Source organism: Pygocentrus nattereri, chromosome 4 (assembly GCF_015220715.1).
Source record: "Pygocentrus nattereri isolate fPygNat1 chromosome 4, fPygNat1.pri, whole genome shotgun sequence".
Lineage (NCBI taxonomy): Eukaryota > Metazoa > Chordata > Actinopteri > Characiformes > Serrasalmidae > Pygocentrus > Pygocentrus nattereri.
In genome coordinates, this window is record NC_051214.1 from 14,205,438 (window position 1) to 14,221,308 (window position 15,871).

The 15,871-nt window shown below is 40.3% G+C and overlaps 1 protein-coding gene across 4 annotated transcripts in view; it reads left to right on the forward strand.

Annotated features, from left to right (window-relative positions):
* stxbp5a (syntaxin binding protein 5a (tomosyn)) overlaps positions 1–15,871 on the forward strand; it is a 157,553-nt gene continuing 141,682 nt past the window's right edge. For 3 of the 4 annotated variants that reach the window (XM_017712994.2, XM_037537996.1, XM_017712995.2), the window contains exons 1-2: positions 275–562; positions 2,846–2,943. In XM_017712994.2, the coding sequence (XP_017568483.1) occupies positions 422–562; positions 2,846–2,943 (239 nt within the window). In that variant the 5' untranslated portion in view covers positions 275–421. Of the gene's footprint in view, positions 563–2,845; positions 2,944–15,871 lie in introns of all 4 variants that reach the window. The other variant, XM_037537997.1, reaches the window with a different exon arrangement.

The following is a 15,871-nucleotide window of genomic DNA, read 5'->3' on the forward strand; positions in this document are numbered from 1 at the left end:
AAAAGAAACAGACAGCAACAGAGAAAAACAGACTGCAGAGAGAAAGGAAGACGCAGTGGAGTGTTCCGTGAGGAGAGGGGCGGTGCGAAGAGAGAGAGAGAGAGAGAGAGAGAGAGAGACGCAGCGGGACTTCGAGTTGGAGAAGACTAAACGGTCGCCAGCTCTCCTGAAAAAAACTCTGAAAAACATCACACGTCAACGTGCTGGAGCCGCACGCCATGGACGACACGGTGACCAAACCTCCCGAGCAGTAAAAAAAAATGTGATATTTACAGACAGCCACCTCAGAGAGAGAGAGAGAGAAAGAGAGAGAGAGAGAGGCTCCCCCACCCCCTCCTCTTTTTCCTCATCCTCATCTTTACCGGGTAATCTCGTCTCAGGTGCTCCGTCCTCCGTCGTGTCGACTGAACCTGGGGGGAAAATGAAGAAGTTTAACATCCGGAAGGTGCTGGACGGCCTCACGGCCGTGTCGTCCCCCTCGTCGTCCCCGCAAACAGGGGCTAAGGAGAACGACTTCATCATCCCGGAGACCCTCCAGTCCGAGCACTTTCAGCTCTGCAAGGTGTGTGAATAGGCAATAGACGGCTTGGCAACTGTTTGCTTTGCTGATTTGCTTATGGATTCGGTCCGTAGAGTTCGTGTTGTCTATGAATTGGCGAGCTTTCCGCTCTTGTCGACTGAACGTGAACTCCTTTAAGACTTAAAAACGATGTAATGTAGCTTGTATGCGGTTCGCAGAAGATAAGTCGTGTCTCTTTCCAGGCAGGCAAATGCGACAGCCAGCGCCGTTTTCTCTGTTTTCTTGCCAAGAGCTGTTAGAAGGCAGATAGCTGACGCACATTTGGCAGGAATGGAGATTTGGATCATTCAGTCCTGCGGGGCAACGATGCTCCACTGTGAAATACAGCCAAAACTGCACTGCTGCGTTGTGTATGTGCGAAAAGACAAACGGAAGCGTCCGTTATTATCCTCCATGTCCACGGAGGAAGAGATGCCACAAGAACGTGTACATGATTGAACGTTGTTGGCCTGACCCTGCTGCCCAGTGATGGGGAGCGAAGACGAATAAAGCTACAGTTTGTGGACAGGGAACGCTTCAAAGCAGCGACTCTGTTTATACAGTTCATTTCAAAGCGTAAAAATCAGTTTTGCTCGTCTCAGAATTGCGTTATCGCAGCACTGGAGAGCGCGGTGTCTGTGAAACGCACCATCACCCCGTCTGCGGTTGATTTTTTTTGTAGCGTTGAACCACCGCATGGTGTGTGATGAGAGCAAGTGTGTGTGTGTGTGTGTGTGTGTGTGTAGGCTCTACGTGGGGGAGGGGGGTAAACAACCCTACTCTTGCATAATCTGTTGGATCGGGATTAAGATGTCAGTTGGTGAGCTGTAATGTGGCTGGTATGTGCAGGGGAGCGTTGTATCACACAGATGAAATGATTGCTACCTCTCACTTTGTATCACACGCACACGCTCAGTTGGTATATTATCTTAACACCCAGGAGCAGCCTAAAGGAAAGCTGCATCCATTACTACACGTGTCGTTAACGTGCAGCATCTTCTTGCGGAATCATTCAGCCTAGCTGTATGTCATAGCATCATTGCGTAGTCTCTATCTACTCTTTGTGGCTGTTAATGTTATTTATACTTTATATTTTATACTTATAAGTATAAAGTATTTATAAAGCATAATTTGCAGTTCGTTTGTGACAAAAGTGGCAAGTCCCCACAAAACATTTGCCATGGGGTCTGTGGTGAAGCAGATGGAGAGATGGAAAGGGCCGGCTTTCATGAGCTTGTTGTATTGTCCTTAATAATCAGTGTAGCTCGCAGTAGGAGAGGAAACTAAGATAAGGACAACACAGAGACACCTGTAAGTACTGTTTTTAGCGCCATACAGTAAGTTCGTTAGGTCTGTTACACCCCGGACTGCCCTGCATGTGGTGAGTCTGGACCGGAGCTTGTTGCTCGGCGCGTTGAGACTGAAGCACTCCGGCAACTGCAGGTGCCCGCGCGCCGCGCCGCTTACGTAAGACGTTTAGGCCTCACTCTCACACTCTCATTAAGCAAACACACAAAGAGATGACAGCTGCAGAAAAGGCTCTTGTTGCAATATGCAGTAAACCCGTAAGATATGGTTAGTTGATAATGGTTGGATAGTTATATATATATATATATATATATATATATATATATATATATGTGTGTGTGTGTGTGTGTGTGTGTGTGTGTGTATATATATATATATATATACACACACCCAAATACACACCCAGTTCCACTTTTATGTGTGTGTGTATGTGTATTTATATATATGTGTGTGTGTGTGTGTGTGTGTGTGTGTGTGTATATATATATATATATATATATATATATATATATATATATATATATATATATATATACACCCAAATACACACCAGTTCCACTTTTTTGTGTGTGTGTGTATATATATATATATATATATATATATATATATATATATATATGTGTGTGTGTGTGTGTGTGTGTATATATATATATATATATATATATATATATATAATATGTGTGTGTGTCTGTGTGTGTGTATATATACATATATACATATACACGTGTGTATATCTATATTTGTATACACACACATTTTAATGGAAGTCAAATATGACAAATCAGTTTATGACAATCTTCCATCTGAAATGCCCTCATATCTCATATGTAGTTTTGTGATATTTCTTCATTTTACTCAGTACTGATTTGATGTCAGTAGGTGTTCTTTTGAGTCCTTTTACGTACAGTTTTAATGTGAAACTTGCTTATGTTCTCTCTCATATGCCTTTTTTCCCACATTGCCCTCCTGGATGCCCAGACTGTCCGCCATGGCTTTCCCTATCAGCCGTCTTCAATGGCATTTGACCCGGTCCAGAAAATCCTTGCCATTGGGACTCAGAGTGGAGCTTTACGATTGTATCCTTTATTCTCTTCAACTGTCTTATGTGTTTTCTGTGAGTATGCATGTGCATGGTTCTTTTTTCAGATAGATGACAAGAAAACACCCGTAAGTACTGCTTTTTCAACTGTTAAAATGTGGGCATTTGTGTTCGTCTCTGTTCGTCACACTGACTAAGTGCAAAGTGCTCTTGGACTCTGTTCACTAACACCAACGGCGACACTTTTGCCTATGTTGATCTCACGTCTCGAGCTATGACTCTGTGTGCTCATGCTGAAATAGGAATTTGAGCTGCACATTGTACTATGAAGAACACATTTGAGATCAGGCTAATGGAAATTGTCACTGTCTGTTCAGCTTCCCGTTGCTGTGGTTGACAGGCAAAAGCACTATTTTGATTTGTAAGCAAACAGAAACAGTTCAGATCCTATGCTTTGGGAAGCTTCCTATTAAATTAAATTAAATAAAAAAAAAAACTTCCATTGAAATGAAGCTTTATGAACACAGCCTGTTTTTCAGTGTTAATCTTACTTTTCTGAGTAACTCGCTTGCAGGTGTGGCGTACCCTTAAACACCTAAATTCTGTAGCCTAAGTGAAAAGATCGCTTTGCTTATTCTCAGCATGTCCTCACATTAGACAGAGTTCTTGCATATCATATCTGCGGATGGGTTCTTCCTTATTCCAACCCCGACCGGTCGAGCTGCCTCAGTAGAAGTTGATGCCGATGGCACTTGAGAGAATTGGCCCTCTTTAGAAATGGATCGCTTTTGAGGAGCTAGCTGTCAGTGAGTTGTGATCAGATAACAGTCTGCTGCCTGGAGATGAAGGGTATGAGAACCCTGGGACGATGCCCTAATTTTGTATTAGTCGAGCTCCTTGTCCCTTCACCCCACAGTCCCTTTCTTCCTCAGTGCCCCCAGCTTGTTAAAAATATTTTATTTATAACGTACTTTCTTGTTCTGGTTTACCAGAACTACTCCTCCTTTATTTCTGTGTTCATCTTGGATATTTAATTACAAATCACTGGTAATTCACACTTTTGTTGCTGTTTTCAATCATTTTGCCAAACAGCTTAAAGTTTAGCTGGTGAATGAATTTCTATGAACAACTTTTAGGTGGTGGAATAACCACATGGTTAGTAACTGACATGGTTATTATCTTTTATAGTTCATAGAGTCAGAACAGCACTGGTTTTGTTTGAATTGAGGCAGATTTTTTGCAGTGGAAATACATGCCATGATTCATGATTGGACACAGGCTCCAGTACTAAGACAGGCAACTTGAGGGTGCAAAAAGAGGGATCTCACACTTGGCCTGGCTGCTGAGAGGAGGTGTGAGTTTTGAAAATGCTCTGATGGGATCAGCCTTGTATTGTTTGCTGGCTGACCGAATGCTGCATTGATAGCATCTTTTGGCTCTATGGAACTGCATGGTCAGGAGTTGTGTCTCTTTCTCTGGCGGTGTGGCTGCTCTCAGTAGTCTGTTAGCCCTTTCTTTCTGGATCCTGGTTTTTCCTGTCTCTGAGGTTGATAGAAAGTGGCAGATCAAGGGGCTGGAGCGGCATGCGGGCAGAATCGTCCGGAAGATTACTGCAGAAAAAAAAGGAGAGAGAAGTCTACGGTTTCATGCCGGCGGGCTAATGCACCGTGATCCCAAAAAAGTGTGCTGCTCTCTGCCGTCCTCCACAGGCTGGGGAATGTGTTTACTGTCCCCAAAGTGGCACAGCTTTCAGACAAAAAGTGTTGGGAGAGAGAGAAAAGGAAGGAAAGGGGAGGCAGGTGACATGGTTTGAGGGGAAAAAGGAAAGAATAAGAAGGACACAGTATCTTCTGTGTTTTTGTCTCTTATGTCTTTTGGCAAGAACTATTCTCAAAAGGGCTGTGCTTGTAAAATAATAAAAAAAAAAAAAACGCTTTTGCCCATTTAACTTATGCTTATTTGAAGTTTTGGCATTTGCTTTCAAGTGGGACCTGATTTAGTTCTACCTTAAGACTAAGCATCAACATTGCTGCCAGTTTTTTAGGTGGACTTATCAGGAACCTAGAACAGCAGTACACTACAGTATATGGACAAATGCATGTGGACACCTGACTATGACACATACATAAGCTTGTTGGACATCCTATTCCAAAACCATAAATGGGCAGTAAAATGGAGTTGCCTCCACTCCGTGTGGCTATAACAGCCTCCACTATTCTGGGAGCCAGAAGAATATAAGTGACTGGATTTCCTCCACACCAAACTCAGCAAATTTGTGTCTTTATGAACTTCATTTGTGCACAGTGACACAGTCATAATGGAACAGGAAAATGCCTTTCCCAAACTGCTGCCACAAAGTTGAATTTAATTGTGTTCAGTGTCTTGGTATTCATTAACATTATCCTTTGCTGGTATTATGGAGCTTAGCCCAAATGCTGAAATACAGGCCTAGACCATTATCCCTCCTTCACCAAACATCACTGTTGGCCCTATGCATTCCTGTAGGTAGTGTTCTGTGGGCATTGACCACACCCAGATTCATCCATCAGGCTGCCAGAGAGTGAAGTTTGATTCATCACCCCAGAGAACACATTTCCACCGTTCCATAGTCCAACGCCATGGAAACCAATTTCATGAAGCTCCCAGTGCACAGTTCGAGTGCTGATGTTGCGTACAGAGGCAGTCTTTGAGTAGTGAGTGCTGCCTCTGAGTAGTGAGTGATACAGTTGAAGATTGGCGATTTTTAAGTACTATGTGCTTCAGCTCTGGGCAGCTCCACTGTGTGAGTTTATGTGGTCTACTGCTTCGTGACTGAGCCTAATTATTGGAGCGGTCCACATACTTTTGGCCATATAGTAATAGGCCATTTAGTAATAGATAGCTGGTTTTCTATGTGACTCTTGTATTCATGGCCTTTTGCATTGTTTTAGTAAACTGGGTTACTTGCAGTCTGTTTTTGGTGCTGAGCTTCTTTCCAGCAGCCTGGTGCCGGGTGGTCGCTGTCCTTTGCAAAATGGATTGTTAAGTGCAGAAGAGAGAAAATGGCAGACTCATAACTCAGCCAGCCACACAGGCCCACTGTCTCTGGCTTGCTCACAGATCTATTGATCAGATTCTCTCTCTCTCTCTCTCTCTCTCTCTCTCTCTCTCTCTCAAACACACACAAGCAGAGATGGTGGTGCGATGACTTCATGGGAGAGCAAATGCATAGCAAGTAGTCCCCTGGTTGTGGTCACCTCTCTGGCTTCTGTAGAGCTTTTCACTGCTCCCTGCTGAAACATGAATGTAATGAATACCCTCTCCCAGTCATATAAATCAAGTGGAGTTGTCATCATTAGTGCTTGGCTAATATGTCCTAGCTAATAAAAATCAACTGATATTAAGGTTCCCCACAGTTACAAGTTTTGTTAAAAATGCAGCAAATGAAAAAAAAGGGTATTTCTTTAAAATTGCTAATTTTATATCAAAATAAATACAGTCCTCTGACATTAAGAAAAATGTGCACTTGTGATATTTTAAAATCATTCATGTTCTTATACCACTCAGCACAAAAACTCCAGTTGGCCCTCACTAGCAATCCATTTTATTATAGGCTGATGTAGTAAACTCAAACACATAAATCTTGATAATAAATAGCAAAAACATCTAATATTAAAATAACATCTTAACACACAGAAAAAAACTGAGGGAAATTTTAAAAGATTAAAACAAACCAAGAAAACTGCTAAAAATGCTGTGAAGCTTCAGCCCAACGCTACGTTGTATGATTCATGTAGCATATTGAAAATTGACAGTTGTTTAAGACACATGTTAGGCAAATAGTTAGCTGCATTAAACCAAAACTTTGAGGGTATGCTTATTTTTTGACTACATGCAATTCAACACCTGGGTCCACTAAGTCATCACCCATGTTGGGTCCTTGAGCAAGGCACTTGACCCTCTCTGCTCCAGGGGTGCCATATTATGACTGACCCTACACTCTGACTCCAGCTTTCTACAGACTGCAAATAACCCATTATGCAAAGTAAATAACTTCATTGTACTAAGTGTATAAGTATAATGACACTTAACCTATTATTGATTAGTGGAATTTTTAGCTTCTTCAAAGTGGTTTGTGTATCGATTGCCATATCAGTATTGATAGTATGCAGGTTTATTTTCTTTGACCTTAAAAACTTGTACCTTTCTCTGGTGACACATTTTTTCCTGAATGTTAGTTCAGCATAAATGTATAGCTGCACATGCATTACCTGGCATGCTGAACCTACTAGGCTAAAAGTGATTTTCACTGTAGAATCTCTAGTCACTCTATAATTTAATCCATGTCAAGGAGTCATCTGTCTGACCGCCTGGCATTGAACAACTGACCTATCTTTGATCCGCCTTTATCATAGAAACAGTTGTCACCTAAAACTCAATTTTTTTTATTTAGTGTGGCAACTCCTGTCATCTGATCAGTCGAGTCGATATAGCTGTATAGGACAATTGATTTTGCCTGTCATTATGCAGTTTTGCGTAAATTAGAAGGCTGTGGCTTAAATGAGTGGTTGCTGAAAAGTAGGCTGCATCTAACAAATCCGTAAAGAGATAGTAGGGATGACAGTGTTTTGCAGGAGGATGCTGTTTTTTCCAAGTCAGGGGTGTTATGGCTGTTATAAGCATGTTGGAGTGCATTTGTCTTGTGTCGTGTTGGGTGTGCGGGACTGAAGGCGATTCACACACAGAGACTCAGCCTGAGGACACACATGCCATGGCTTATGTAATACACTGAAGTGAGGCTCATCATTTGAAGTGTGCGCGCTTCTGTGAATGTGTGTTCTGGGTACAGCTCTGGAAAAGAAGCTTAACTCCTTCCTCCCTGCCATCATGACACAACAGCAGCCATCTGATGCTGCGCGTGTGTGGGTGTGTATCCGAGCAGAACTGCTAGCCTGTGGCTGCTAGGGATAGTCTGTCAACATGGATGTGGCCGGATGTGATCGAATGCATCAGTAACCTTGGCCAGATTAGTGTTTCCCAGAGGGAGCGGGACATGGTAACAGAGATGCCCGTCAGACTGATCCGCCTCAGACAGCAGGACTTCCAAACCTACTCCGTTTGCACTCAAGATATCATTATTGAGACTGACTAGTCTTCTCCTTCCTCTTGGTTGTTTACGTGGGATGTTAATGTAACTTTTATAACTTATGCATATTACATTTGTACAGTTCCGTGTCTGACATGCAGTGGAATCAGAATGTGTTAGGTATTGGAATGCTTTATTGTTACTGAAACAAATAACAGCAATAGAGATGAGTTAATATTGTACTGGCATTACTTACAAATGGCTGATGGATTACTCTTATTCTGGTATGTGTGGTCAAAACCAGCAACAAATAAAGGAAATAGAATTCCTAGAAATCTGCTTGAACAGAATGGTCAAGTCTGACCTGGTGAAAGATTTCTTCTAGCCATTCTTACTTCCATTGGAACTTTAAGTTCACCTAAATTGCCTTTTTTATCTTTAAGACATTCCATCTTGATGTTGGGGTTATCGTTATGGTCAAAATGACCTTTGACAGTTTACATGTTATGTAATTAGGGATGCACGGTGATGTCAGAATCATATCAGTATCAACAGATGCTTAAAAGAATACCAGCTTTGAACAAACGTTTAGGTTTTAATATTTCAAAACCATTGTTGATGTATTAATTACACTGCAGAAGTGCAGAATGTGTGTTGCCAAGTGTGCTAAAATGCTGCTGTGCTAAAATATTTGCAAATCTTTTTGTTTTACTACATAAAATTAGGTGTTAAATTTCTCTGAATTGCTAATCCCTTTCTAATGTTTGTGATGGAAATTAGCCCATAGTTCCCATTAAGGATGCTCTGATAGGGGAATTGTAGGCTGATGTCAATAACTGATTCTTCATGTACATATGTAACGTGGAGCGAGGAGGCGGTCGCATATGCTGAGATAAGTGAGATTTATTGGGGGCAAATCCAGGGTCATGGTCAAGACAATTCAGGGTCATAGAGCCAACACGCATAGATCGGGGGGCAGACATGACAAACCAGAATAAACACAGCAGACAGAGACATCAAACAAGAGATTCAAAGACCGGCAAACACAGGGGAAAATGAGGGACAGGTGCAAAAAATCAGGGGCGTAGTAACCAAACAGGGGGCAGGACTTAAACCAAAACAAATGCACATGGAAGACCAAAACAAAGGAGCACATGGAGTAGTGGGAGGAGCCAACCGTGACAACATATCTGCTGATACCAGTACTAATGCAGTTACTTAAACATTTATAAAATTGGAAGTAAGACTGCCTGTATTAGGATAGAAAAAAATATATTTATTTGTATAAATACAAATGCTAAAAAATGAAGAAATTATAAACATTTTAGCACAGTAGCATCACAGTAGCATCACCGTAACGTTCTGCTTTTCGGGAGTAAAATAAATACATTAGATGTCTGTTTAAAATATTGGTCAAATCTAGATAGATCTGTCTAATGCTAATATTTTGTAAAGCAAATATCTGGCAGTAGAGATATAATTGGATATTGTTGTGCACCTCCCATATTGGTGTATTGGTGTATGTAGGACAATGTAAATATGAGGACATGCTCTGTATTCTGTACAACATAGGCTTATTCCTTGTTCTTCTCTGGCTTTCACTGCCCTCTCTGACACACACACACACACACACCACAGACTGCCATGTTCCAGAGGCATGTGTAGTAGTGCTCAGTTTGCTGTTTAACCCCAGCAGAGGTCATGTGAGGTTCATTGTGTGAGGTGAGCAGGCTTTGTTACTGCTGCCAAATCATCCTCACACGGACCCTGCAGCTGTTTGCCTCATGCTGCTGGAATATTCCCTCAGAATCCTCACAATGTCCCCCAGCATCCCTGCAGCTAATCTCAAGTCTCCATGCATTAGGGTTGAATAATATGGACAAAATACTGGATCGCAATTGAATTGCTCCATGTTGTGATTGCAATACACAGAACCATATTGGTGACCAGTATTGTGATGTATTCTGCACATTTCATCAAAATTAATTACATTTGTTGGAACACACAAATGCCTTGATTATTTCAAACACCTGCAGAAACTCATCTGGAGAGAGTTGGAATGGGCGAATTGGTGAGGTTGCTCCCAGCATGCAGTAAAACATTTAAAGCCCATTGCCTGAAGATGGATTAATTGTAGTCTCAGACTAAATTGCTTTGCCAGTGGTAAATTGCCACTGGAAATTTTTGTGTAGGCTTAGGCTTTATCTGCGTCTGGGGAAACTGCTCCTGAGTGATTTATCTGAGGGCATACTTACATATCGCAAACTTTGGTGTAGTACATCTCTGTATTGTGGTACCGATTAACAAACGATATACTGTGCAGTCCTACTTTGCATTAGCAGCAATTCAGAATGACTATCTACCTTGCAGATCAGCTTCTTTTTACCTTACCCTTACAAAGAAATGCATGTTCTTACTTAATATTCTCATTTGTCAGCGTGAGCAAGGAATCTGTCCATCTGAAATGCAGATATTTCTTTTATGTAACCTAATAAGCCAAGTTTTATCTTTAGCTAGACTGTTTGTACTTTACTGCCGCTTGCCAGAGGAGCCCTTTTAACTCTGACAGGTACATGAAAAAGGGGGCGTACATACTCTTGAAGCTGGTTGTCATAGAAATGTGCCCTTTGTGACGTCCTCGGAGAGGCTATTAAATAATTTATAGTACAATTATCCCCACCAGTCCTTGTTCCTGACTCCTGATCCTGATTCTGAGGTAAACTGATTGCTAACTGGGTGACCTTCTCTCAAATGGGGGCATATGATCCACTGTATTCTTGTAAGGCTTAATGGTGAAGTTGAAAAGAGATTTAATATAGTCTCCACTCCTGTAAAGCATTGCCTTCATTCAAAGCGAGGCAGACAGATAAAAAAGTGGCATTTGTTGGCAAGTAAGTAAAAAAAATTAAGAGGAAGATGGGCATATTCTGTCGTAGTGTTCTCTGCTCAGGTTGGCAATACTTAATGCCTGTAAGGTCACCTGCCTGTTTGGTAATTACAACCAACAGATGCAGCTCTAAGCTTCATCATTTTAAACTCGCACAGACACGCACATAAACACTCAAACGCATAAACACACATGCATGTACAAACACAGACGATTGCCAAAACTAACTGTGTGATAATTTAGCCCTTTCGGTTCAGTGGCTCTGACACATGCAAGTTACAGCAGTTTCTCTTTCACAAATGCACACACACCAATTCACACGTCATTACACTAACGAGGCTGGCCGAGCCGTCTGACTTGGCCGTCACTCAGCTAATCTCTCTCCCCATCAAAGGCTGCCCCAGGCTCATCGATTTGTTTCATCACTGCTTCAAAGAGGCTTCCAGGCCCACAATCTTTTGAACCCTTTTCATTGCAGCCATTCAACCACTTCTGCACCTTGCCTGGCCAGCCTGTCTGGTTCAGGTGATGCCCTCCAAGCACACAAAAACATTAGTCCTAATGTTTTTTTTTCTTGTGAGGATCAGCTAAATATCCACACATACAAAATTGTCATAATATCCTGTTATTGTGAGGATTATTAAGAAATGGCCAGTTGGGCTTCAGTTGGAACTTTGTAACAATTTGTTGAATTGGCGCTGGATTGCGACTAAATCTGCTGCGAACAAGGCTATGCCCCCTCTTAAAACAGCCAACAAATTTGTCTAGTCTGTGCTTTTTTTTTAAAAAATTGATTACAGTTATCAATCGAGTGCAATTGATAACACAAGCAAAATGTAACTACACCATTATGGAATGGAGCTGTTTTTACTTTGCAAGAGTAATGTTTATTATGGGTTCCCAGCACATATTTACATACTTATTTGGAGTGATTTGGGACTTATCAGTCATGCTAATTGACATTACACCTTACGACAGGCCTCTTGCACAATAGGAAACTGTTGCACAACAGGCATATTAAGCTCCAACTTCACTACCACCATTCCTTCACAAGGTCTTGGATTGGTTTAAAATTTTCACACTCCATGTACTCCTACCCTACATCTAGTCCATAAAAGTTACAAGATTATGCCTGGCCCTGTGGGGCGAGATTAAAAGCGCACACAAAAAATACACACAAACTTGGTTACTTTGATAGCATGTATTTACTTAAGTGAGAGAATATGAGAGGACTACTCTGTGTGACCTAGACAGGTGTTACAGTGTTGGGATTGGTATCACAGAGAAATACAACATTCATTTCTATAGGGTTTCAAACGCAGTAAAATTAATGAAAATCTAAACGTTTTAGCACAGTAGCTCTGCATTGCCTTAACAATCTATTTTTCTGAAGTACAATAATTGTCATGAGATATTGATTTGATCTCTATGATTCAGATCATTTTTTTAAGTATCATCTGCAGATACCATTATAATTCATTGTACATCCCTGTATTTTGGGAACAACAAAAAGTTCTAAAATGATATAATAATAAATTTTGTGTCTTAATAATCTGTATTTATCTGTCACTTTCTATGAATAAGTATTTGATCTGTGAGATTTGGTCACCACTTTCCAAATATGATGCATTCTGAATGTTTATATTGTTATCAATTTCATTCTCAATGCTATACAGCCTTTTCAGTTAATATGGCATTGTCTACAGCTCAGGTCATCATTGAACATTTCCTCATTTTTGTAGCATCCTACCAATTATTTGAAACCTATTCAATATTAGCATCTCATTAGTCATTTTTAAACATGTGTGCAACAAAATATATTTAATGTAGTTGAAAACAGCAATTTCAAACTTTTGAAGTTTGAAATGTACATACAAAAATCAAAATACACACATCTGAACAATAATGTGTGTGAGATGGCTCAGTGACAGGTGTGACCTTGACAAGCAGTATGGATCATGCTTCTCTTTCTATCTTTCTTTCTCTCTCTTTCTCTCTGTCTCTCTCTGCATTGCCACTTTGCAGTGGGCTGGAGGCCCTTTCCATCGAGCGGCAAGAAGTGGAGGAAAAAAATATAATTCCTTGCGCTTTTCCTCCTGCGCTCCCTCCCTCTCTTTTTCTGCCCTCTGTTGCTACCCTTTTTCCTCCTCCTCTCTTTCACTTGGTTACTCAGCAAAAGCAAGACCACACCAACTTTGGCCTCATTCTAGACTTTATTTTTGTGGAGGGCAAAAAGAAGAGCTCTTACATAAGCAAAAGCTACTAAAAATACTTCTGCTTTCATCACTGTTGTGGCCATCTCCACGGTAATGTGCCTTCAGAGGCGAAAGTGAAAATATTAAACAGAAAAAAGAGAAATAGAAGGAAAGAAAACTAGATGAATAAATGGGAGAGAGCAAGAGAAAAAGGCATATTCATCCGAAAGCTTTATGACCTAATTCCTCAAATATGTGTCAGGGCTGATGGAAAGTGCTGTGTCATTGATGTGAAATTGTGCTGAATCATTACTGATGTGATTTTGGAGTCAAGTACTGCTGGGTAATGTATAATTTTTTAACAGTATACTGGTACTGGTGTAACACAAAAGCATTGTTTTGATGATACCAAGAATAACTGGTATCATCTGCTTGGTGCTTCAGAATGTTTTGAAAGAAGAGTTAAACATACATAAAAACTACATAAATAGCAAACTGTCTTCCTTAAAATGTGGATTTTGTCCATTTAATGTTCATGGTACCAGGCAAAGTGTCATTTTATTTTATGCAAAGATAACGGGGCAAAACAGTCCAATCAACACACGCTATAAATGGCATTATTCAGGAAGGAAGGGGTCATTAACTTTATGAATGTAAATGTAAAGGCCATTTTTGTTGATGCCAAATTTTATAAATACCACCTAACACTGGAGCCAGGGGCGTTCTTCTCACTGTCATCCATTTCATTGTTTCCACCGCGTGATGACTATGGCCCATCTGCTGCCCAGGACTACTTTTTTTAACTCCCTTCCCGTGATCAAGATTGATTAAGCTTTAATGGTTCATTGAGCTGTTACACATAGAGAAGCATGTTCAAGAATGCAAGATGTTTTTTGATTTTTCAAACTGTTAACCTAATATTAGAAATATTTTATATTGTAAAGATTAGTTTTTGTTATGCCCAAGTCTTGCTTTGAGAAAAGAAAATGATCATTTACATGTTTGCCGTGTAAATGTTTTCATTGCCATGTTTTTGATATTCAAAGTTGTTGATGCAATATGTAAATACTGTTAAATATAGTTATTCTTACTATAAATATAAGTAATGAATCTTAAGGGGTTAACCCCTTAAATGCAGGCTTACTTTACAGACATGACTGTATTGAAGTTTAGACCCTCATGTGTGCCCTTACAGTTGAAGAATAATTATAAATGCATAGACATTACCTATTGCCTGGAACCCCTGGCCACAGTGTTTTACATGCAGGCCACTAAAAATGCACAGCACAGTTCCCACTTGCCTCAGAGATTTTTATTTTTATTTTTATCTTATTTTTTTTTTTCATTTTACATATTAACAAATCTGTATTGTCAGACACTGAACTAATTACATCAAATTTTCATCAAAAAGCAGATTTTGTAGGAATGTCACTGTGAACACGGATATATTAAGGTATAGTAAATGTGGTGGCCCCCCCCGATGACCTGGTCCACCTGAATACCGCATTTTTCTCACCTGATTTGTTCCTCGCTTGTGTGCCCCAGCTCTGGTTAGCAGTGCTCTGAGCTTCAACAGCCAGAGAGCCCATGCAGCAGTCCCAGTCTGAACAGTTGAGTGCATTAGATACATAAACATAAACACACCAAACCAAGCTGGCCTTAAGTATCCTATTACTCTGTTGCAGAGGCAATGCTAAATGGCTAGCAGCATTTCATAGTAAACATAAAGGTCTGCTGGTTTAACTCTTAGAAGACTAGAGTTACTGTTGTGTTGTACATTCAGTTTACATTATATTATTATTTAGATTTGATTGCATAATTACACTATTAATTATATAGATAGTTAAGTCTTCTTCTTTCGGCTGCTCCCTTTAGGGGTCACCACAGCGGATCATCTGCCTCCATCTTGTCCTATCCATTGCCTCCTCTACTTGCACACCAACCATCTCCATGTCCACCTTCACTGCATATTAAATTTTCATTTGATTTGCATTCTGTGTTGACAGGTTTGTTTTAATGTCAAAAAATCATAGCCACTCTGTGATGTGAAAACCTTTCATCAGATTTAAACCATGGTCATTGTTATTTCCTTTTAATTATAGACACAAATGTGGCATTGATCGAGTTTAGAATCTACAATTTTGGCAGAATCTCTCCACTTTCAATGAGAATTAATATTTAGGATTGTAACAATACAAGACTGGCTGAAGCAGTACTAGTTTGCCATATATTAATATGTTAATGCTTCCATTTTGAGTTTGGACCTTTCAACTTTAAAAAAGTACAGTATGTGTGCTTTATACTGTCCCAATCTAATGCTCTAGCCACAAGCTAACACAATAGCCACAAGCTAATATGCTAGTCACAGTATAACAATACTGTACAATTTGAAGCTTTGTATTGTTACATCCCCAACAAAATTATATATGTTTTGGTCACGCTAGGCGTAAGTTCTAGGTATTAATGCAGGGGATCATTACTAATGACAGAGCTTTGAATGTTATTTTAAGTCATCTTTCACACTTCTATTGCCCAGTTTAATCTGTTTTATGTCCTCTGTCATCATCTTGTTCTTCCCTACAGAAAATTTTCCAACTTCACTGACTGTAAAGCAGCTATAAAGACTGAAGTCTGCTTTTCTGACACTCAGCTGATTTGAAGCCTGTCTTTCGAAGCTTGGCTGCTAAAGGTGTCTGTCAGCTTTCTTTTGAGATTGACAGGTCTGGCCTCCCTTCCTTGGCAGCTATAGAAATGAGATAAACCAACTAGAGGTTTCAGTCAGATTTGAATTTTATAGATGACAAATTTGACATGTGCT